At 37.5% G+C, this 24,276-nt stretch overlaps 1 protein-coding gene across 1 annotated transcript in view; it reads right to left on the reverse strand.

Moving 5' to 3' along the window:
- Positions 1-1,060: 1,060 nt before the first annotated feature.
- MAN1A1 (mannosidase alpha class 1A member 1) overlaps positions 1,061-24,276 on the reverse strand; it is a 147,435-nt gene continuing 124,219 nt past the window's right edge. Inside the window, exons 9-12 of the mRNA XM_027716302.2 lie at positions 11,770-11,989; positions 10,813-10,985; positions 5,304-5,419; positions 1,061-4,639 (exon numbers count right to left, since the gene is read on the reverse strand). Coding sequence (XP_027572103.1) covers positions 4,513-4,639; positions 5,304-5,419; positions 10,813-10,985; positions 11,770-11,989 — 636 coding nt within the window. The 3' untranslated portion in view covers positions 1,061-4,512. The remainder of the gene's footprint in view (positions 4,640-5,303; positions 5,420-10,812; positions 10,986-11,769; positions 11,990-24,276) is intronic.

Raw genomic sequence — 24,276 nt, forward strand, 5'->3', positions numbered from 1 at the left:
AGATGCTGTCATGTGAGTGCTGAGTCCCTCTTGTGATAGAGCAAGGCCATAGGGCAATGCAGATGGTGCAGTGCAGGTGCAATCCTGTTTGTCTTGAATAACTGTCAACTCCGTTGTAGTTCCTTTTTCCCCAGCAGAAAACAAACCCCACCAAGCATCCAATTAAGGTGACTGAATTGGTTGAAATTCTAACCCCGGCTTGCATCTACATCTCTTCTGAATAATGATCTTCAATAAGGTTTGCGTTAGCTCATGTTTGACTTGTTGAGTAGCAGCTTGTATAATCCTGGAGCCAGCTGCAGGAAGGGACTGTGCTGACTACCCTAAGGACTGCCCTGTGTAGCTGCACACTCAACTGTGTTGAAAAAAATCTAAGAGCTACCCTCAAAAATTACTTACGCAGGTCTAATGATTAAGTCCTTTGACAGAAATTGATACTACTGAGACAGTTCCTTAAAATCACAGCAGTTTATTTTAGTATCATCTTGGGATGAGGCTTTCTACTAAATGGAGAAAACAAGGTTATCTGTGAGGTGTAGCTGTTATTTCAATATTTAGATTGGAAAGCTTAATATCCTTCTGAAACAAAATATAGTTACAGTTCCTATGACAACTGTTTCTCTCTCCTCTGGAGCATGGGCTAACGACAGAATTTCATTACATGGTCATGTAACACGGGGCACTGTGACAGCCTTGTCATCTCCACTCCTCTGTTTGCTCCTAAATAGCATTTAGCTGAAGCCCACTTGTGCAGAACATGAATTGCAGTGACTGACCTTCACTGTGCTTGTTGCCTGCCACCTCTGACTTCCCAGCTTCCCGCTTTTCACTTTCTACCAAAATGCAGTTGGTATGTTGAATTTTATTTGACAAAAAATTCTAGAAACTTATTTCAGTGGTAGAAATTCTATACACTGACACTAATTAAGAATAGCATCTTAACAAGTACACTGAGTACTGATCTGCTGACAAAAACTTGTGAGTGTAGCAGCCAAACCAAACTATTCAGCAGATTCCTGTAGTAACTTCTGAAACACACTTAAGAAAAAACTATAACAAGTTGAACAGATATATTAAAAGACTTTATTCACAATAGAGAAATTTTTACAAATATAAGTTCTTAAAAATTAAGCATCTTGATCTATTATGTATTCCATAATTTGTTTATATAAAGATGAAGACTAAATGGAATATGTACAAATCAAAACCAATTTAAATACATGATAGAAATGGATATGTATGAAGTCACCATAGAAACAGTGAGCCATTGAGCATTGCAAAAATCTGTGTACGACCAACACATATGCAATACTTATCTCACAAAAAATCAAAAATTATTTTCCCCCCATGAAAAAATATGGGTGCCATTTAAACTGATCTACCTCTTATGACTTAACATATACAGATTTAAATGCCTTATTATGCTACAACGAAATGGAATAAGTATGGGCAGTGTGTTTATGCAAAGATAATGTGCCCATGTCCTTGTCCCTATCTGTGTGTCTCCTCCCTCCCCCCAATAACAAGCAATTTCTTTAGCTCTTATCAATGACTGGGAACACAAAGTGATCATTACTAGCTACTTCCATGCAGCTAGTTAAGTGAATGGAAATAAAATGCATATTATTTCAGCAATCTAACAAGCAATGGTAAGTGTGGACTGTTTCAAAATGATTGCTCTAACTTTGGTGTTTTGGGGTTATTGAAAAAAAAAAAAGATAAATCAATATATTCTCAGTTTATGAAAATTCTTTTTCTTACAGTTGGCAGATCTACACGTTGTACAATCTTCTCGTCTACTTACATTAGTTTACAAAAAGTACAGTATAGTGCAGTTTGTACATACAACCTGAATACCAATACCAGTCACATCAAATTTGTGCTCTTTCAAATCATCGTAACTCCCACACTGGAAAAAAAAACATATGAAATGTCTGTATGACAAGGAAACAGTCGTGATGCTTCTATTTAAGTACATAAGACCCAATGCATTCAGAGTTGTGGGTTTGAAGCCTGCTTTTTGAAACATGAAGAAGACCTATCTGGTTCTCCGTAGTTTCCTTTCAGCTCGTTAAGTATCAGCAAGATCACTAGAAACATCTGGGGGAAACAAACTGTGGTTAAGAAAACCACAGAGAAGAGGCTTACAAAACGCACTTTTCAAAGACTGTTTTTGTCTGAGCTGTTGCAGTTATTTAATTGAGAGGAGGCCTATAGCAGCACATGCATGTGGTAGGCAGCAGCAGCAGGTGACCTAATAAAGATACCTAAGAAAAAAGTAATTATTATTATTTTTTTGGTTAAAGACGGAAGAGAATTTTTGGTTTTGTTTTTATTCCACAGCAATAGTTCCTCTGTGGTACTTTAGGGGGTGGAAAAAAAAAAATCTCTCTTATAAATACCATTTCCAAAGAAATACAATAAAAGTATAGTCCTCCAACAGTACAAATTCTGGAGCATCAAAATCAGCAGAATTTCTGCTTTTCAACAGAGGAGAGAGTGAAGACTTCATCCTTGCTTGCTTGGTTTCAGAAAACTACTGTGACATGAGGGAATCCATACTTTAAAATAGAAAATAATAATTGAAAAAAAGGCAGTAAAACAAAAAGTTTTGAGTCTATGTGCTGGCTCCATGAAGCAAGCTTTACCTGCAGATGCACATCCATTTCTATCCCTTCTCCCAGTGCTGCGTGGCCCAGGCTCAGAAGGGTGATGGAAGGATCAGCATTATCTAGCCTTGCCCCCTGCATAAATGTCTTTGGCAGCTCATGTGGCACATGCCATCTTCTCCGTCTGCAGGGAAAGGAGAGAGGCAGTGCTGCCTGTAAAGACTCCAGAATGTGAAGTCTATGGGTCAGCTTCCAGCGGCTATATATAAAAATGTAATTAGTAATTTTTCCTCCTGGCTTCTACCTAAGAAAATGTCCCTTGCAGATCTCTATTAGTATAGAAAAAATGTAACTCTAAAATGCAAATGTTACTGCCTAAACAATTGTGCTCCCTCAGCTCACATGTCCAGCATTGCTAATCGTAGCTATCTTACTAAATACCATTAAATATTACTGTTCAGAACCATATTTGTTTTGCTGCAGTCAAATCAGGGAATTATGTACTTTCTCAGAATGAGAAGCCAGGTGTTTCCTACCTGAAATTTATGAGAATCATCCTGTCATTAAATGAAGACATAGGTAGACTTAAAAATCATGTTAACCACTTCAAACCAGACTTAAATAAAACCAGGAATTAATAGTGTGTCATTTCTTTTTCCCTTTGGTGATACCACAAAGCAAAACATTTTTTGGCAAAGTTGTTACCTTTCTTAGTAAGCCAGTCCTCTGCTCTAGGGAATATTTTTAAGCACATTGCATTTCTGTTACTTAAGACAGTGCAGTCAGAAAGTTTTCGTTCCATGCAGCATAATTTCCTCTCTGAATGACTTATCTTCTTTTGAGGAGCCAAGTTTTCTTCAAGGCATCTGAATATCTAGCTTTGTTCATATATATACATTAAATTGCTTTGTGACAAATGACTATCAAGTCTGGTGCCAAGTCTGAACCTATCTAAATGTTTGCTAAAGTCCTAGAGAAACAAACAAATTGTCTCTGATATAATTCAGCTTCCAGGAAAAAGTCATTGAGTATTTTTTTTGCCAACCAATCAAATGAAAGCTACTGGACTAAATATATAAAGAAGGTTAATATTCCCCTTCTTAGTAAGAAATGACTACCTTATTTTACTCCATAGTAGCTTGACTAAACACGTAAGAATAACACCACTTAGAAAAGGGAGAAAACAATTTATTCTATTACAATATTCTAATCAAAACCTGAAAAACTAAGGTCTGCTGACTAATGTGCTAAATTCATAAAAACTAGTTCAGTCTAACTTCAACATATACTGCAATTTCAGAGTTGTGTCTGCATGAGATGAAAATACCCCTATGTAGACTTCATTGACAATGAAATACAGACACTTTACCAAGTAATAATAGACCCGCATAAGAAGAAGCTGTCACAGTCACAATATTTGTCCTGGATGAAACACAAACCAAATTAACATAGAACAAAAAAAAAAAAAAAAAAAAAACAAAAAAAAAAAAGGAAAAAGCTCTTTATACTTAATTCGATATGGCTTTTTGCAACATGGCAAAATATTACAGCTTAAAGCATACATCTCCTCACAGAGGAGAAAAGAATTTTGCAGTCAAATTAAAAGTGTAACAGGAAACGAGTAACATGCAGACTCTCTGCTCTTTTTGGCCAAGATGACACTGCAGCCTAACAGAATCTGTGGAGATGTCTTATTTCTCTTCTAAAAAGTTATTCATCTGGATTTGAGGACTGAGGTTTTATCATAATTAATTTGGGTCCACTAATAAATATTTACCGTTAAAGAAAACAGACTGCAAAACACTTGATTTAAAAATTTAACTCAGGAATTTAAAATCAAATTATGTGCCCAAGTCCTGGAAAGAAATATAAGGAATGAAACAAAGTATAACTTAATCTTCATCTATTTCTGGTTTTCTTCTTTATTCCCATCATCTTTGTGAAGAATAGGGAGAGGATGAGCCTCTGTGTTGAAAACCCAATGTTCAAATGGAAGAAGATCATCTTCAGAAAACAGCAAATACAGGTACCTGGCAAGAAAAAAAGCAGGAAATTTGACCACATCTACAAGTGAAACTACAATAGTTTTCTGGAAAACATATGATATTACATTTACTTGAGTATTAAATTTTCTGTTGAAATGGCATGACTGCTTTTTTTTCTGGTCCTTGCAACTTCTTCTTGCACAGTAAAAGAAAACAAGTGAGGAAACCAAGCCAAAACTTTGTTCATCTCATTAAAAACTTAGGAAATGATGACAGATAATGAAATCTTTTTGTTTTTTCTTTTAACAGACCCTGGGAGCTTTCCATGGAAATTGACTTCTTTTTCTCTTTCTACAGTTTTCAAATGAAAAGTATGTAATACAAGCCTGATAAGTCTAGTCAATTTATTTCATTAGTGTTGGCATATATAATTAGATCCTATCAAAGATAGGAGATGCAATTTCTCAAAGAGTATCAAGTACCTTTATCAGAAGTAAAGACAGTTTCCAGAAGTCAGGGAACTTAGCTTATTGACATAGATGGGAAAAAAAAAAAAAGGCAATTTGGCTTCCTGTCACCTAAGAAAAGCTATGCTATTCCACTCAGATTTTGTTATGTGAATGTCAAGGGTACTAAAGACAAATACTTATCTGTAAAGATGATACACACAACTACTTCCCATTAATGAAAGTCAACTTTCTTAACTTACTTGAGTGTCTCTGAAAGGAAGAAACTTTGCTGCACATCATCATGGCTTTCATGATTGTTATAAACATCTCTAATGCCAGAATAGCCACCGTCTACTCTGCAGTGTTTTTCCAGTGCCTGAAGCAGGGGAAAAAACCAAAACAGTAGTATTAACAAAATGAATCATCTATCAGTTTTTCTTTGTTTGACAATAAAACTAGCCAAAAACAATTGTCACATTTTTTTTGATAAAGAGCTGAAAACTAGATAAAGCTCCAGATAGAAAAACCTCTTTTTTAAAGTCACATGCACATGTGTCTAATTTTACATTTAGGAAGAGAAGCAAAATGATAAATGTATAAAAAGTGAACACAAACCAGCTTTCAGAAGGAAAAGACATAGGGTGTAAAGACATGGATTTTCACTTATTTTCTTTTTCCTCTTTTTAATAGGAGTAACAATAGTCTTTCTCTGCCAAGCTTGTCTATCAGCCTTTGGAGATCACATTACATATACCTTTCTTGGTCATATTTTAATACTTGAAAATGACTGTGATAGAATTTAATACCATCCTAAAGATCAGTCTCTTCCTTACCACCTGCAAGTCCCTTTAAAATAAGGAAAGGCAGCTCTCCATTTTGTATGCAAGTTGTTTGGCTTCTCTTTGCAATTATTTCAGTTTTCAATGGGAAACACTGATATTAGGCTGTGACTGAATTTCTTTACTGCAGTAGTTGTGTTTTTCTTTGCTATGTTTCTGAAAAAGTTTTGTCTGTTACACAGGAGATGGAAAGCCAGTATGTGGCTGGACTAAACATGTTTTAGCTGTAACAATAACTGTGTTTTTCTCTAACGAGTTTCCAAACTCTGTATTCAATTAAAAGGTGTAAAACAGATGACTGATGCCTATTTCACAATAAAATGGACGACCTAAATACAATTTCTTTTCTGCCCACAGGAATATCCTATATTTTGAAGGAGATTTATAATTTTGAAGGAGAAAAAAGATCAGATGAAGAGTGTTCACAGAAGGGTAAAAAATATTTATCAAGTGCCAGAATTGTAGAAGGTATATACAGTTAGACTATTTAACAGACTTTAACTTTTCTTTATTTTAGATGGGTGTTTGCATTAGAAAGGTTGAAACCGTATGTCTACGTATGAGCCATAACTTCTTTAAATGTACTGCTATCCAATACCTTATTTGAATATTAGTTATCACTACTTTGTTTAAAAATATTAATTCATTTTTTTCTTTATAAATTGCCTATTTAACAAGGCCATAAGTATTCTTAGCCTCTTAATTCTTCTCAGTCTGTTTTATAACTCTTTCATATCATGCAGTATAATGAAGGAGTTAGGAGAATCTAAGATGATTATATTTAAAACAACTCATTATTCAAAAACAAATCCAGAAAATGGTATTTTACCCTAAATGATTTCTCATAATGAAAATGATGGTAAGGATAGTGGATTACTACATTCACTCAGGACCATGCTACTCTGAAACATGATGTTTGCTCTGGAGATGGTATTGGAGTAACAACTTTCAGGCAGAAGTACTTGGGGCTTTATTCAACCCCCAGCAGAGAGCCAGAAGGTAACTAGTTTCTCTGTTTCTGAAGTTACTACTAATATCACTGAAGTGAGTACATGTAGATTTTATTTAGAGAAAGATTCTGCATTTCAAAACACACATGGCAAAAAGATATGAAAAGGCAGAATGTATGTCTAAAACAGGCAGAATAAGCATTTTTTGATGAAAGATGGGACTAAAAGTCACTAATAATTACTGAGGTATCCATCACCTTCACCTGCTCTAAAGACTGCTAGAGATCTGTGTTTTGCTATGAGTAGATATCCTAAACGTCCTTGATTTTGCTGGAGTCCCTGTAGCTGTCTGCACACATTTAGCTTGCATGTCAGGCTCTTCATAGTTTTCACTGGAGACTATGCTGCCTATTGTATATTTAAAAGGGATTTTTCTTCAGGAGAGATCCTTTTAAAGTATAACAGCCTATCTGTCTTTTCTTATGTGTCTTTAGGTTCTTTCATTTTCCTGGATACTTTTACTAAGTGACAAATAATCTTAAGTTTAAACAAGTAATTTCCCCTGGCTGGTACTCCTTCCCTCTTGTCTACTTCAACCTGCAATGAATTCAAAATGCCGAATCTGTCTCTCAATTTTCAATGTCAAACACAAGATGGTGTTTTTCAAGGCGCAGCAGAAGGAGAACCTGAAGGATAAGGCTATTATGCAAGGAAATAATCTCCATTCTAAACAGGGCAATGTAAAAGAAAAGCAAATTGCATTTGCTGTTTATGTGCTCTTAGAGTCTTGTTTGACTTCACTGTAGGGATACACCATAAAGGTACCAGAACACACTGCTGTGATGTAAACCAAGGGGTTAACTTGTACCATGTCAGCTATCTGGTGCTATTTGCTTGGTGCAAATATGACGCATCTTATCTTTCAAAGCTACTTTCCATGTAATTAAAGCACATTCACCAGCAGGATTAGTAGGATGAAAAGACTCTTGGTTGTCAACCTCCTTTAACTGGCAGTGATGGGCTTTTGTGCCCCTCACCTGCAGTTTCAGAGTACAGTGATGTTCACAGTGACAGGGGATAGTGGTGGGCAGGAAGAAACAATCAAACACATTTTAAATTAGTAGTTCTCAGAAAACGATGGTGGCTAAGATCAGTTATGCTAAAGTAATGGAAAACATCAAGCACAGTGAAAACTGGCTGACAGTCTCAAACGATCATAAAGGGGAAAAAACAAAGGAAGTGCTACAAATTTAAAATATGTGCCACATTTATAATGCAGAAAGGGAGGCTTTCATGAGCTAAGCTGATAAAACCTTTCTGACTCAGTAACAGTGGATATTACTGGTGGTCATAACTGAATTTTCTCCAGCTGCTGAAGTACATACAAAATGATCTTGGACTAAAAGCAGCAAAGCAAGTTTACAAAGAAAAAAGGAAGAGGCTATAGCACATTTTTAGTCAACGAAAGTTAGAGAAGGACTTAATAGACTTGTCGGAGAGTTTAGAATCATGACTCTAGAGCAGCCTCATTTTGTACTACAAGGGTAAGGGGAAAAAAACCTAATGATTTCTTATTGCCAGAGTAATGACTTGAAAATGGACATGAAATACCTGAAGAACAACTTTTTTTGGGCAAAACCCAAATGGCCTGATTGTTCCCTCTTTCTTCTTGTTTCAGTCTCAGGTTCTGTTTCATGCAACAGGTGCTGGTAATTAAACCAACTACCTCCAGTGGTTGGGAACTTCCCCAAGAACAGAAAGGGTGAAGTTACATGCTCTCTGGGGCAACATTAAGGAGCAAGAGAGAGCAGAATTTATGAAATAGTTGTGGTAAGCTATCATGAAGTGCTGGAGCAAAAAACATTATCGAGTGGAGCTGTAGTACTATAAACATCAAGGGAGAGGAGGAAAGAAAAAAAATTGAAAAATATTTTAAACCTTCAACTGTGACTGTATAACTTCTGTGAAGCTGTAAGATTTCTTTTTGTGAAACACACAACTGCACATTAGGACAGTGGAAGATGGGCCCCCTGCAGAATGGGACCAGCTGCATCTCCCCCACACAGGCTGTAATCCATTACATTAGAGCCAGATGAGAGTAACCACAAGAATGTTAAACAAGGAACACATGGGGAGTGCTAAGAAGGTAAACGAATGTACAAACCTGAAAGAAACACAAACAAACCAAACCAACAGGGTAAAGAATAATAATGAGGAAAACATTTCAATTGTTTATAACAGTGTTATCAGTGTGGGCAGTAACAATGAGTCAGGAAAAACACCTCCTGGAGAAGGAACATTTGGAATTGCTGAAGCCTGGTGGGATGACTTCCATTTATGACTGCCAATTATAATCTGCCTGGGAAGATTCCAGTAATAAAATGTGTGCCTATGGGTGGTGTTACCAAAGAAGAAAGTAAGGGAACAGCCCTCTAAATTAGAGGTTTTAAAAAAACAATTGCTTTGGAATCATTAACTCAGAAGCATAGTGTTTCAGGACCACAGAGCCAATACCTGAGAGAGGCAAATATAATGCCCTAAATTAACTACAGTCTACCTAGCTGAATAGAGTGCTCACTGCAGATACAGAATGACTGTGAATATTCAAACAAGAAGTTTGAGAGTATAAGTACACTTAATGCTATTAGTCTTTTTTGCAAAACAGATTTTGCCTTTAATTCTCCAAGAATATCTGATTACTGAACTTGAAATGCCTTTTTTTTCATAATGCTCAAAAACATTTGCACAGCATTTGCAATACATTCAGTATCTCACGTGGTGAATACTGAATACATTTACAGATCTTGGTTGCTGTTGATGGAGTCATAACCCAGTACGAGCTCTCTAGTGGAGTCCCTCAGGGCACAAGTCTACATGTTCTAGCCTTAGTATAGAGCAACCTTCTACAACTAGCAGTGTAGGCCCCTCCAAGAAAGTTGTAATCATACACTCATACGCTCCTAGAAGCAAGAGGTGTTGGGTAAACTGACAAAAAAACCATTTTTGAAATCCTGGAAAGCAATACCTCTGCACAAGAGAGGTTGCTGTGGAAAAAAATACCACACAGAGGTGTGGTGTTTTTTTTTTTCCTTTTTTTTTTATATATTTTTCTTAATTATACAGAGCCACAAAAATAATGTCCTTTAGCTTCCTGTATTTCCTATCAGACCTCATATAATTTAACACGGGTAACATCAATGTGAGGAGAAAATAAGTGAACCCTGTAAGTGTAATAGGGACCCATACCTGGAGGATGAAACATGGTAAATCTAAAGGCTCTCATCCCTAGCAGTAAGAGTGATTAACCACTGAAATAAGGGAAACAATGGATTTGGCAAGCTAATTTTTGCCATATGGACTAGCTGCCCTCTTGGAAGGTTTGGGCTAGACAAACACAAAAGAGCTAGATTCAGCATTACTGGTTGAAGATCAACTGCTAGTGGGACACAGAAATTTAAATCTAGAAGAGATTGCTATCATTTATGGAGTTTTGTCCAGACGACCTAAGCTTTTTGAAAGTCACCCAGTTTTTAAGTGTTCAGTACTATCTACTACTTCATCCTGGCCTTCATCACCTTAATTAAAATCTCCTTCATAAAATTACTGTTGAAAATATATTTCATAAAACTTATTTCCATGCTGAAGGCTTAAATCTGACACACATCTGCACTTTCCATTCACATGCAGCAATACTCAACATCTTGCGCAGTACGTGCAAATGTGACTCTAATCCTAGAAGCATTTAAGAAGGAGAAATCACAAGGTATTTTTCTATTATGCAATACCAGCAGTAATTTGCTTTTTGTCAAAATGATCTTAGTTAATATATTAGTAAATGAATCTCTGGAAATTTGAATTGATATTATTGATTTAAAATAAATATTTACTCTCAAACTGCTAAACAATATCTAGTTATCATTCAATAGCTCACTGAACAAGATGTTAGGATTTAACATGAAAAAAGTCCAATGGAACATTACCTCAACAGCTTCCCATCCCCACTGCCTGTACTTTGGATCATGAGTGAGCCGCCACATGTACATGTAGGTTTCTATGACTTCTGGTCGTAGGATATAGTATTTTTCATTTTGTCTTGTAGCAATGGCCTCAACACCACCATCAAATCTGAAGGCTTCTGGTCCCAGTTTCATGCCTAGCCAATATAAAAACACAGGCTAAAAATAAAGGTTTCAAATTATGTAACATACCAAATCAACTAGCCTTTCATGTGGCACAAATCCAGGTTGCCCAAAAGGTAATTCATAAAAGATATTGCAGCACATCCTGTTTTTAATATTTTGTAAATAATCCAGAGTAGGAGAGAGCTGTTCTTCACCAATGCCTTAAACAGGGATTACAGTTTGAACAGTGATGCTAACATTTGCATTCTGGAAGACTTTCTATAACTAGCAACATATGAAATCTTGCTAAAAAGATGAGGATATTTACTTTTCTGTATCAAACTGGAAAATACACTCTGGGACCTGAAATACTGCCAGGGTTATTTCTATAAGAAGACGAAAGAATCCAAAGAAATTTCCTGCACAGAAATCCACTTTGTGCAATTCTATTGTTTGCAGCACTGTATCAACAAAATTGAGTGTAAAACAGTTTTTTTGTGCATAAAATGTGATTAACAGATACAATGATGCATAAATGAACAGGGTCCCTCTCTTATTTGTATTCATAAATTGGCATAGTGAAAAAAGCTGTCATGTTAATTACTACAGTGAGGAGGCACAACTCAGGTGCACAGAAATTATTTATAAAACAGAGCATCATTTTTTAAAATTACTCTTAAAGCAAAGCAGCATTTGCTCAAAAAAGATGAATAGTTCTCACTCTGCTACAATTTTCATTCAGGATTATACAAAAATACTGATGGCTGCCTTCACAAAGTCAAGCTGTGAAGCTAAACTCTGCAATACAGTACTCACGTGTGCGATCATAGGATTCATGGCAAGTCCTCGCAATTTCAGCACCCAGCTCGATGTGATGGCCCGTCTTGTCATTGGGTGCTCCATCTGCTCCGAGAGCAAACATGCCTCCAGCAAAACAAGTGAGATGTCCCATCTTGTGTTCAAGCAGTCCACCCTTCCACTCAGCGATGTACGTCAGCCCCCCCCCTGATTTTCGGATGAGATGGGCCTCTATGGCCTGCAAAAGTACATGATTTCAAAACAAAGGTACCAATCGGTAAAGTGTGAAGGACAAAGTTGTCTTGTGTGTTGGCTATTTTTGCTCCATATTGCCTTTGCTTATAAAATAAAATGGATAACATAAGCTAGCACAGAGTACAGCCAAACCAATGCAGATTAGCATATATCAGTAATAATGACTAATTTTTCTAAAACTTTGAACAATTTACATGGTACATTTTATAAAAATGTTGGAAAGACCTACAAAATACAATTCAATTTTTGAATTGTTTTCTTTCCCTTTCTACTTTGAGCAGCTTCAGGTAATTTCACTTTTAATAGTAATTAGCCATCACTTGAGTTCTGTGTTTCCCATTTTAATTCTGACTTAAAGGATATGGTTATTGATATAATTTCATGTAAACTATATGCAGACATAATTCATATTCAAAACACTTGACTCAGTGCGTGTACTAAATAATGTCAGGCCTCTGAGCCTAGATGGCATTCCCAAAGTTCCATGAGTTTCCCCTCCAAGACTGAAATCCTCTACTTATCAATAAAGAGTAGGGTCTCACTGAGATTTCTGGAAAAAAAAAATCTAAGCAGAATAAAAATATACAAATCTAGAGAGAATTAGAAGTTGGTGATGCTAGCAACATATGGTCACTGATTACAAAATCCAGGAAAGCAACCTTCCCTTGTGGGAGGAACAGAATTAAAACAAGAGAGGAGATGCAGAAGAGCACGTTAATTAGAAGTCCACAAAGAAAGTAAGCTATTACTCTTTAAAGGGTAATGGAGAGGAGATAAACAATGCTATCATGCATTCAGTTATCCAGCAGTGCTCTGGTTGTTTTATTGAAATCATAAGATACAGAAACAGTACTCAACATACCTTATACAAGAGAATAATACATTAATAAATATCAGTACAGGCAATTATTAACAAAAACGCCAGGATTTTTTTTAACTGTTATAAAGAGAAAGTAATGATTGTATTCACTTCTTCTTACTTGAACATTTGCAAAGGTTGTTTCTATAAGCACAGAAAGTCTTCTCTGAAATAGAAGCATCAGGAGAATAATTGTACAACTTTGATGTACTATTTTTTTCTGCCAAGAATGTCACATTGAAAACTACACTTTGTTTTCCACTAAAATTAGTGCAAAGCACTTAGTAGGGATGTTTTCTGCCGAGATATAGAGTCACTATTAGCTCAGGAAACTCCTCTATCCCTTTGTTTCCTCCTTGATTGTATGTTTTTTAGCGCTAGGTACCTACTGGAAAGCATACCTAAATTTTAAGCTGCAGTAAATAGTGACGATTCCTGTGCTTTAAACAAATCCTGCTTTAAACAAATCCTGCATAATTCAACCTATAAAAAGAGGAATTATACATGAAGGGGGAATGGTGAGAAAACACAACAATTTTGTGGGAATTAGCTTTCAGACTACTTAAGCATTCTAAAAAATAAGCTACCTAAAACAAAGTTCAGAAAGGAAAAACTTTAATTACATTTCAGTAAATTTTTCAGCATGGTATGTCCCATCTCACCAAAACAATAATTCTGGCAACTGGTAATAACTCTACTGGTCAGTTAGCTGTTGGGTCAGAATTTATTTAAAAAACAAAAAATTATAAAAATAGACTGATGATTAAATTTACTATATTGCATTTTTTTAAAGAAAATAATTACTGCAAGACAGAAAGAAGTAACTGACAGAAATAACAGCAGTGACGCACTTTTGAACAATAGTAACTAGACCAGAGTTGATTCTTGTAGTACGAAAATGGATTTTGTGATACCAATTAGTCATTGCAAGTTTTTGCCCCTCTTTTGGCTCAAGCTCAAAGCTCAGGCTGAAAAAAGATAACTTCCACTTGAGAAATTTTAAAATTATTCTAACAAATGGGTGTTAAGAAACTAACAAATTGATGTTGATTGATGCCAAGAATGTCACAAAATAAAAATATATTTCCAATTTAAGTATTCATGTTTCGTTAAGCAAATCATCTCGGTTTTATAAATGGGTCCTATTAAGAACTAGTACATATGTCTATTAAAAGTTATTTTATTATGTAACCATCTTACTTAAAGATATTTTTATTAGGTAGTTATTTGATATATTACAGACTCTCAGACTACCTTGTCATACTTTGTAAAATCATGGGTCCCTGAGTGCTAGATACCAACGTATATGCCTTTATTAATGGCATGCCAGGTCACTAATCATTTTTACCTAGACATGAAATCTGAAGTTTAACAGTCGGATGGAAAGGTAGGGTTACATTCCCATAGAGAAATGCTACTTGGTATCTGCAGTGTTGTGGGTGCAGTTTTGGCAGGGAAATAAAGTGAGTAAGTTATTATAAAAGGACAATAGGTAGTATGGTGACAAAGATCCACCCAAGTGAAAAGTTCTGTCTGGTATAATTAATTTTGCATTTCATACTTAAAATCACTTTACTTTTATTTTTATATAATTATGTACTCATTCAAAGGGACATATTTATTTGAATTGCAGCTCTATTACAAGTTGCTCGCCACCTACAAGTAATTCCTTCCTGCACTGTTTGCAGATCAGGTGGTGGGATGGAGCACTCCTTCTATGAGGAAAGACTGAGAGAATTTGGTTTGTTCAGCCGGGAAAAGAGAAGGCTTCAGGGTGACCTAATTGTGGCTTCAAGTACCTGAAGGGAGCTACAAGAAAGATGAAGAGAGACTATTCATAAGAGCATATAGTGACAGGACAAGGGGGAATGGATTCAAACCAAAAGAATCATAGAATCATAGAATCAACCATGTTGGAAAAGACCTCCAAGATCATCAAGTCCAACCCTTGATGCAACACCACCATGGTTACTAGACCATGGCACTAAGTGCCACATCCAGTCTCATCTTAAAAACCTCCAGGGATGGTGAATCCACCACCTCCCTGGGCAGCCCATTCCAATGTCTGATTACTCCCTCTGTAAAAAATTTCTTCCTAATATCCAACCTAAACTTCCCCTGGCAGAGATTAAGATCGTGCCCTCTTGTCCTACTGCTGGTTGCCTGGGAGAAGAGAACAACCCCCACCTGGCTACAACCTCCTTTCAGGGAGCTGTAGAGAGTGATGAGGTCTCCCCTGAGCCTCCTCTTCTCCAGGCTGAACAACCCCAGCTTCCTCAGCCGCTCCTCATAGGACTTGTGCTTGAGTCCCTTCACCAGCCTTGTTGCTCTTCTCTGGACCTGCTCCAGCACCTCAATATCCTTTCTGAATTGAGGGGCCCAGAACTGGACACAGTACTCCGGGTGTGGCCTCACCAGCAGTGAGTACAGGAGAAGAATCACTTCCCTGGTCCTGCTGGCCACACTGTTCCTGATCCAGGCCAGGATGCCATTGGCCTTCGTGGCCACCTGGGCACACTGCTGGCTCATATCCAGCTTCCTGTCAATCCACACTCCCAGATCCCTTTCTGCCTGGCTGCTCTCCAGCCACTCTGTGCCCAGCCTGTAGCGCTGCAGGGGGTTGTTGTGGCCAAAGTGCAGGACCCGGCACTTGGCCTTGTTGAACCTCATCCCGTTGGAATCAGCCCATCTCTCCAGCTTGTCCAGGTCCCTCTGCAGAGCCCTCCTGCCTTCCAGCAGATCAACACTCCTCCCCAACTTGGTGTCATCTGCAAATTTGCCAATGGTTGACTCAATCCCCTCATCCAGATCATCAATAATGATATTAAACAGAACTGGGCCCAACACTGATCCCTGGGGGACACCACTAGTGACCAGACACCAACTGGATGCAGCACCGTTCACCACCACTCTCTGGGCCCGGCCCTCCAGCCAGCTCCTAACCCAGCAGAGAGTGCCCCTGCCCAAGCCGTGGGCTGCCAGCTTTTTCAGGAGTATGCTATGGGAGATGGTGTCAAAGGCTTTGCTGAAGTCCAGATAGACCACATCCACAGCCTTCCTCTCATCCACCATGAGGGTCACCTGATCATAAAAGGAGATCAGGTTGGTCAGACAGGACCTGCCCTTCCTAAAGCTGTGCTGGCTGGGTCTGATCCCTTGTCCATCCTGTAGGTGCTGAGTGATTGCACTGAGGATGATCTGCTCCATAACCCTGCCAGGCACTGAGGTCAGGCTGACAGGCCTGTAGTTTCCTGGGTCCTCCTTGCAGCCCTTTTTGTGGATTGGCGTGACATTCACCAACTTCCAATTATCTGGGACCTCCCCAGTGAGCCAGGACTGTTGGTAATTGATGAAGAGAGGCTTGGCGAGCTCTTCCACCAGCTCCCTCATCACCCTAGGATGGATCCCATCTGGTTCTGTAGACTTGTGAGGATCCAAGTGGCTCAGCAGGTCACTGTTTCCTCCTGGATTACAGGGGGGCTATTCACTTTCCTGTCTCTGTCCACCAGTTCCAGAGGTTAGTTGTCCTGAGGACAACCTGTCTTACTGTTGAAAACTGAGGCAAAGGGCAAAAGAGATTAGGTTTAGATTAGATATTAGGAAAAAAAGTATTTCCTGTGAGGGTGGTGAATCACTAGAACTGGTTGCCCTGAGAAGCTGTGGATGCCCCATCCCTGAAAGTGTCAAAGCCAAGTTGCCTGGAGCTCTGAGCAACCTGGTCTAGTGGAAGGTGTCCAGGCCCATGGCAGGGGGTTGGAACTGTATGATCTCTAAGGTCCCTTCCAACCCAAACCATTCTATGATATATATCACTATAGAGATTCATTATTTCTTCTCATTGTAATGAATATTCTCAATAAAAACCAATATACAGGACCTGAAAATAATCAAAAAAGCTAAAATAATGTGGTCTTTGATTAGCTGAAAATACATTACTGATGGATAATTGTTTTTTGGAGGTGGTACAGTTTTTCTTTTAAGTAAATGGAAATTTCATTCCAGAGTGTATTAAGGTAAGGCAGAGAGACTGTGCAACATAAAAGTCTGGAACGAGAAAAGGTGGCTACCAATATATGTTGCCGAAGGTAGAAATACCAGATGCTACCTGTGAGTGACCAAATAAAAAATAAAAATAGAGAAAGCCTGACTTGAGACTGTAGTGGACAAAAAAAAGAAGAGCAAGGGAGAGAAACTAAAGGTAAACAAACATTTTCTAGATATTTAAAGAAACAAATTTACTACATGTAAAGCTGATACGGCATTATGGAATACACTTTGTCCTGTACTCACACATACCTATAAGTTTTTAGAGCCAGACTTACTTTTTGCCAGTTCCTGGCAATTTTTCTTTTTGAGCTTTTACATAAGGCTCTGCTTACAGACCTTACTGCTGTAAAGCCTTTAGCCAAATAACTTTTTTTCTCCATCTTGTGGGAAATTATTCCTTTATACGACAACTTTATAAATGCTTTAGCACTCAATTAGAAACAGTAATAGTCCCTTTTACAGTTTGAATTGTGGTTCAAGTGCTCCTTGTATTACTACTGGCATCTTTCTCATGAGTTTGCATGTTAAAATTATGCCCTTGCCTATCTGTCACAGTAAATGAGACATTAGGAATTGTTTCAACTACAGGATTGCAAATTGCATGTTTGTGTAATCTATGTTATTGACAGCACAAAAGAGAAACTCTTCAGCTTTTCCCAACCTGATTTGCATCCCCTCTTGCCTTCTTTGTTAAGGCAATGTTTTGTGTTCTCTGCTTATCAGCCTGTTCCTTAACCTATACATTATACTTGCACAATTCAGTAGAACTGGACCCTCCTAATAAATACCCACTTTCCTTCATTCAGTTCTTCACTCCTTTAAGTTTTTCATGCAGCTTAAATGATGTCTTCACCACCCCCTTCCTCCAGCCCTGACTTGATTTTGTCATTGGTAAGTCCTTCATTTACCCTTTGAGTTGTTTAAAATAAAATTGTATTGTTTGTAGGGAAACACAGAAGATACAGAACTGAATCATCTCACTGTTCAAATGAGTTAAACCCCTTCCCATCAACAAGCTTATTTTTACATGTATTGTTTTAGTGGATTACACTGACAGGTAATAAAAACACTAACAGAGATGCCTACAGAGCACAGATGGAGGTTTCTCAGGAAAAATGATAATCTCAAGGTTGCTCAATTCAAAATAAACATGTGGCTCAAAAACATTAACTCTGCTAAAGGAGCAGAGATAACAAATTACAAACCTCAAATTGCCATGTAATCCCACAGTTCTACTACCTCTAGCACTTAGGCATTTTACCTCTCCTTTTACAGTAACTTCTAAATTACGATTAATGAATTTCAATGATTACTACTGTTTTAACAAAAACCAGGTGTTTCATTTCCCACCTCAAGATGTCACTGTAGCCGGAGATAAAACTGCCCTGCAAGACAGTTACATATTTCCATACTTTAATAAATTTGAAACTTCAAAAATATTATTCTAGTTCTAAATTGCAAGGGTTTATAATGTTTGTTTTGGGGATAATTACAATTCTGCAGGCGTCTTCATAACAAAGCACTATAAATTATCTCAGTTCAAACTTTTAATATATTTTTCTTCCCCTAGGACTTCTCATAAACAGTATTTTGATGATCTGAAGCAACAATGAGGATGAAAGAGAATTCTACCATGTGATATTTCCAATAATTCATAGATGTATAATGTCAATTGCTTATTTATTTTAATATTTACAGCTTGCACCAATATATTTTATTGCTTTGAAACAGCACATAGCAGGCAGGTAAGGTTTTCATGCAGTGACTTTCTAAGTCAATTGTCTGTTTTCTTCACTTTGCTACTTCCCTTATGTTTTCTCTATTGAGTTGATCTAGTGCAATAGATACTTTTTTTTCATCAACCTTCATAATTAATCAAATTTATTCTTTATCAAAAATTCCAATGAGTTTATTATGAAAAGTTTATAGCTGGAATAGGAGGTTCAAGCCCTCACTACATATAAGTTAAATATACTTCTGCCAAAGAAAAGTGGCATTTTATCCTTACGGAGCTTTAAAAATCAAAACTGAAATCTGAACACAGAAGAACTTTCATTTGTTTAAACACAGTACGTAAGAAACATTTTGAAAGCACTAAAGAACTTACTGCTTTTGGACTTAAGACATGTTATGCAGACAAGATTACAAGTGCAATGAAATATGAGTGCTTATAATGGAGATGCCTAAATTTTTAAAATGGAAGCATTGGCAAATATTTAACTACCGTGATATCTATTAATCTGATCACTAAAAAGATGATTATATTCTAGGGGAAAGCTGACAATTTACTTTTGTCTGAAAATTATTATTTTTTTCCCTCTATAGATCTATTAGTGTCTCTAAGAGCACCAGTGCCCTACTACTAAATGTAGTTAATGCTGTCTGTTACCAGAAGGCTAAATTTATTCATATTCTTAAAGCAGTATTAATGGTCTGGCAAGAATCAAATCAAGCCACTCTCAAAATATTACATTATGCATTTTCTGAATATTCTAGAATAAGTATCTGTTGCTCCTGATAAGCTTCTTTTGTCATCAGAAAAGGAAGGGAAAATATCACGAGTAGTAAGGACATGGCTGCTCTGACAAGACGACCAAGGTCACAAGCAAAAACCAGACAGCTTCTCTCTGGACTTTTATAGTTAAAATGCTCCTTAAAGACTTCTAACAACATTATATAGCTCGCTGCTTCTTCTGACAGTCCGTAAATAAGCAAAAAGTTGAATAAATACCTTCCATAGTGCAAAACATAAGGCATTGTGCAGTTATAAGTAAATTATAAACAATTTAAAAACAAAAGCCTGTCTTTAGTCTTGATGCTTTCTGTAAGCAGTTGTAGAAAGCCTCAAAACTCTTGTTAAGAGGGGAAATATAGTGAAGAGAATAATAAAGAGCAGTGAGTCCTTTGGACATTCTCATCTGCTAAGTGTAATGAATCTACATAAAACAGCTATACTATCGCTATGTGCAGAACACCAGTGCATCTGGGTGATAAATATTTCAAACATGAGTGCTGACAAAATGTAAATAAACTGCCTGTTTATTAATTTTAACACATTTAAGTTACAGACAATGCCTCCCCACTGCTACACCAAAAAACCCCCAAAACAAACTATGCAGTGAGACTGCTGGGTCCCCTCTTTCATTCTAGGGGCTCCTATTGCAGCACCCTCTGTGACCTGTTTATGTATTTTCTTCAATGCCAAGAAGTGCTCAAGTATTGAATGTTCAATTCATTAATACACTTTTTGCTTTACCCAGTATGACAAACTATTATGAGCGAATTGTTGCAGTTCTGTCACTGTCCACATCAGTTATGTAGTTTTTAAGATCACTACAATCACAAAGCAAACCACTTTAAGCAAATTAATGGAAATGGCAATCAGCACAGACCAGCCACCAGACTGTCACCACAATTAAACAGACCCTCATGAAACTCCAGAGATAAAAAGGGCCTTTCTGCCAACATCGTGTGTTCAGTTTGCTAACAACACTTTGTTCTCTCCCTTGTTTCAATGAGAAAGGAATCTCCATGGATTTGTTTTATTTATCTGAAAGGCTGAAATCAACAGCTCTGAAAAATATTCACTACTTAATGCTGACAATTAAATCTATCCCAAAAAACCCCAAACAAAATTAAAGCTAATCAAAGTTAGTCTCCAAAGTTAGCAATGTGCCAAAAAAATTATAACAAAAATAAAAAAGTGATTCTATATATTTTCTGTCTAAATTCTCAAAATCTTGAGGCCAAAAATTACTTTTTTGCCTTTTGATACCCACAGAAGTTTACTGCATTCCTTAATCATGCAACCCAGCCTAGCAGCAAGCTGACTTTCCGGAATGCTGCTGAAATCTGGCAGAGTGGCTGTGGCACTGCTATGGCACCACCGATTCTTCTTTTGGCCATTTCCATTGTTTCTACTTCCATGTGCTATGTTCTCTAGACATCACTAGCTTTCTTGTTATTATCTTCTGAGCAGTTATTACGCAGTAAGAGAAAGTAAAAAACCTAAATGTCTAAAAGTAAACTACCCTGACTCATGGTAAAACTGCAGAGACTATCTCCTTCACCTTACTGACACCACGGGCCCACCCTGGGTTGCACTGAACTGAGCTGCTTGGGAAGTGCTGGTGAGGCATTCTCCCTTTTCCTGTGAAGTTCTTCTAGGATGAGTTTCCATTCTCTTTACAACTTTTAGATATGCCACTTCTTTAGAAATACCCTGATAAGGGGATGAAGGCAGCATCAGAGAGAGAGAGAATAAATATATGAGATGCAGAGAGATTGCAGCAATGGCCATAAATAGATATAATGGGAAAACTGGGAAAAGATACCACACCAGTTCAGACATCAAATGTGAGACAACCTATACACAGGAGTAGTGGAAAAATATCCCTTCAACTTAGAAAATGAGGGCTGACACATTCAAGAGGGGAGGATTTGATGCAGTTGTTTATGACACTGCTGTTGCCAGACTAGATATAAGTCAACCCACAACGTCCATTTTTGCTCGAAATTATCATGTTCTCTTATTAAACTTAATTGTGTCTCAGAGGTCAGCTTTTTAACTAAGAAGAGTGGGATGATTCTTGTCCTGGTACTTGCAAAGACTCATAGATTATTTTATTGGCAGTTATATCCTCAAAATATGGCTAAAAGCTGAATACACATTCGTTCTGTAACTAAATTTTGCATGCTATCCATTGAAACCCGTTTAAAAAAAATCTCTTACTTCATGTATTATGTGAAGCAGGACATTATAGGTACTGCTTTTCAAAAGAGAAAAAATAACTTGCATTACAAATGCATTCACTTGTCTTTTTGTGTGAATTCTAGAGTTTATGAACCCCTCTGATGGCCTTACATATCCATATTAAGCTCTGGTATTCAAAACAAGACTATCTCTGTCCCTCTTCCCATTAGAAATAAACTCTTCTTTAAATGGTTTCAGCCAAATATGCATCTTATTCATGGCAAGTAGAAGAAGTTTTTAAATGTAGTTTGACATCTTAGTTATTACTTTTAACTTAAGCCATTATACAAGCTATAGGTGATACAAAAATTCTAATAGAAAGAACTCTTTTTTCTTTAATATGATTTACGGAACAATGTGAAAAATATTCCCAAAGCTTTATCTAAATAGATTTTAGCTTTTCACAGTGAACTATATCACTCACCATATATTTTCATTTGTGGTTTCTGGATAGCAGATGGTATTGAATTAGGCATCGAACCTTCACATCACTCTTTCAGAATCTGGTGGGTATGTGCTGGACCGAATGGCCAGGAATAATCACACCGTTCCCTCTGGCGTAGTCTTAAAAAGATTCTGAAAGCGTCAGGGGAAATTTATCTAAGAAAATATGAAGCAGACTCAGAATGCCCAAACCGTGTAGGCTTAGTCTTAAAGAAAGACTGCAGCTTGTGCAGACTCTAAAATTAGCTTTAATTTAGATAAGTAATGGATCGATAGCAATAAAGCCAATATCAGAATGGATTTCAAATCAGGGTTGTTGCTCCAGGGAAGAACCTGGCATCTCAGTAGGGCACAAACATTCTGCAGTTTCTGTGAGACTGCAACTTCGCCTCTGCTTTTTGAACAAGATACATTACAACATCAAGCTGCAACTCCTAACGCTGCATGTACATTTTCAGCTTTGGTACAGATGTACCTTGGTACAAAAAAGAGCCAACAGGAGAAATGCCATTGCTCAGAAAATACTGGAAGTGGCATTCAGCCAGCAGCATAAGGAAATCTAGCACATCTTTATAGTGATCACTTGGCCCTCTCAAACACTAATACATGATGCTTGGACTTCTTAAGAGCTAGTACTACTAAAAAGCATTAAGAAAATAGGTACTTTAAACAGTCATATACAATAGAGCTCCGACCCTGTCATTGATATTGTCACATTTGGTGATGCTGCTGACCAGGCAATTCTGCTCCTCTAGCTCAAACCCAAGCAAGGAGAACTGTTGTGTGATTCTGTAGTGTGGTGGCCATCACCACTTCTGCTTCCCACTGCAACCTCAAGATGCCTGTGACAACTTCTGTACCCAAGGAGGTTGTTATCCTAGTATAGATATGAGTTTAAAGAAAGGCATGTTCCTGCACTCCGCATAGACACATATCAGAGTGTGCCTGGCCCTCTTCTCCAGTGACCAGCCAACAACAGGCAGTTCTCCAGCTTATGGACAACTTGAGCTGGCTCAGGAGAGATACAGGCATACTGCCACCTTGCAGCTGGCATGGGATGCAGACATGCTCGTGTGGTATAAGGCAAGATAGACTTCCTCATGTACCTCACTCCAGCAGTGCTCACAACAGAGGAAGGTGAAGTTCCACCTTAGTAGAAGCAAGCCCACGGTGGCCACCGAGGCATTGGGCTCTCTTGGACTCTGACGTTGTCAGCTAGGACCAACGCGCTCCTGCTCCTCCCCTGCAGGATGGGGGGCAGTGCACTCAGGGTCCTGCCAACAAGGGTGGTGGTCACACCACATTTGGGACAGTCTACCTGCAGTTGTTTCCAGAATAGCTGTACAAACAAAAGCACGTTTTTTTTTTTACCGTATGCATCTATGCACTAGCACTTACCATGTCTGAGAATGTATTTAAAAGAAAAACCTGACGTTATTAAGCCAACGGAAGCAGAAGGCTAGGAGCAGCTTTGAGGTGCTTCAAAATGCCTTCCATGGTAAGATGAATTGATATTGTATTATTAGACTCTTTGTTCTCTCTGTTCGGCTGCCAACCCGATGGCTGAGCTATTTACAGTAGCACTGTTCTTATGCTATAGCCTCAAATGCACTCAAATCTAATTTAAAATCCACCTTTTGCTCTGAAGCTGAAACCATGTTAGCAGTGAAAATGAGGCCGACAGCATCCAAATCTGCACTTACAAAATTAAAGGCAAGATTTTCTTAGCAGGGGATACTTGGTCATCAAATTTACTACCACCAAAGATCACACCCTCCCTCAAATCATCACATATAACTTTCCAATGAAAAAAAAGATAGTTGCAATAAGTCAGAGTTGTATTTTTTAATGTCATGACTTTTTGTGTATGGGAAAAAAAAAGAGACTTCCCTAGGGACAGTGCATTTCCAGATATATGAAAGAATAAGCAGATATTGCTTAGCATCTTGAAGCCTTGTCTATAGAGGTAGTGTACATAGATACAGTTAATAAGAGATAAAAGTCCTGGCCCTAGACAGCTTCTACTCAAAACAGATGAAAGGAGGGGAAAAAACCAACTAATACTATCTCTTTTATATATATATATGAAAGCAAAGAACCGAGAAACTAGGTCATTTGCCCAAGACTGGAAGGAAAGCCTGTAAATATGAATTTAAACTTAATATTT

This window comes from Pipra filicauda, unplaced genomic scaffold (assembly GCF_003945595.2).
Source record: "Pipra filicauda isolate LSUMZ 115617 unplaced genomic scaffold, ASM394559v2 scaffold349_size1355687_pilon, whole genome shotgun sequence".
Classification (NCBI taxonomy): Eukaryota; Metazoa; Chordata; class Aves; order Passeriformes; family Pipridae; genus Pipra; species Pipra filicauda.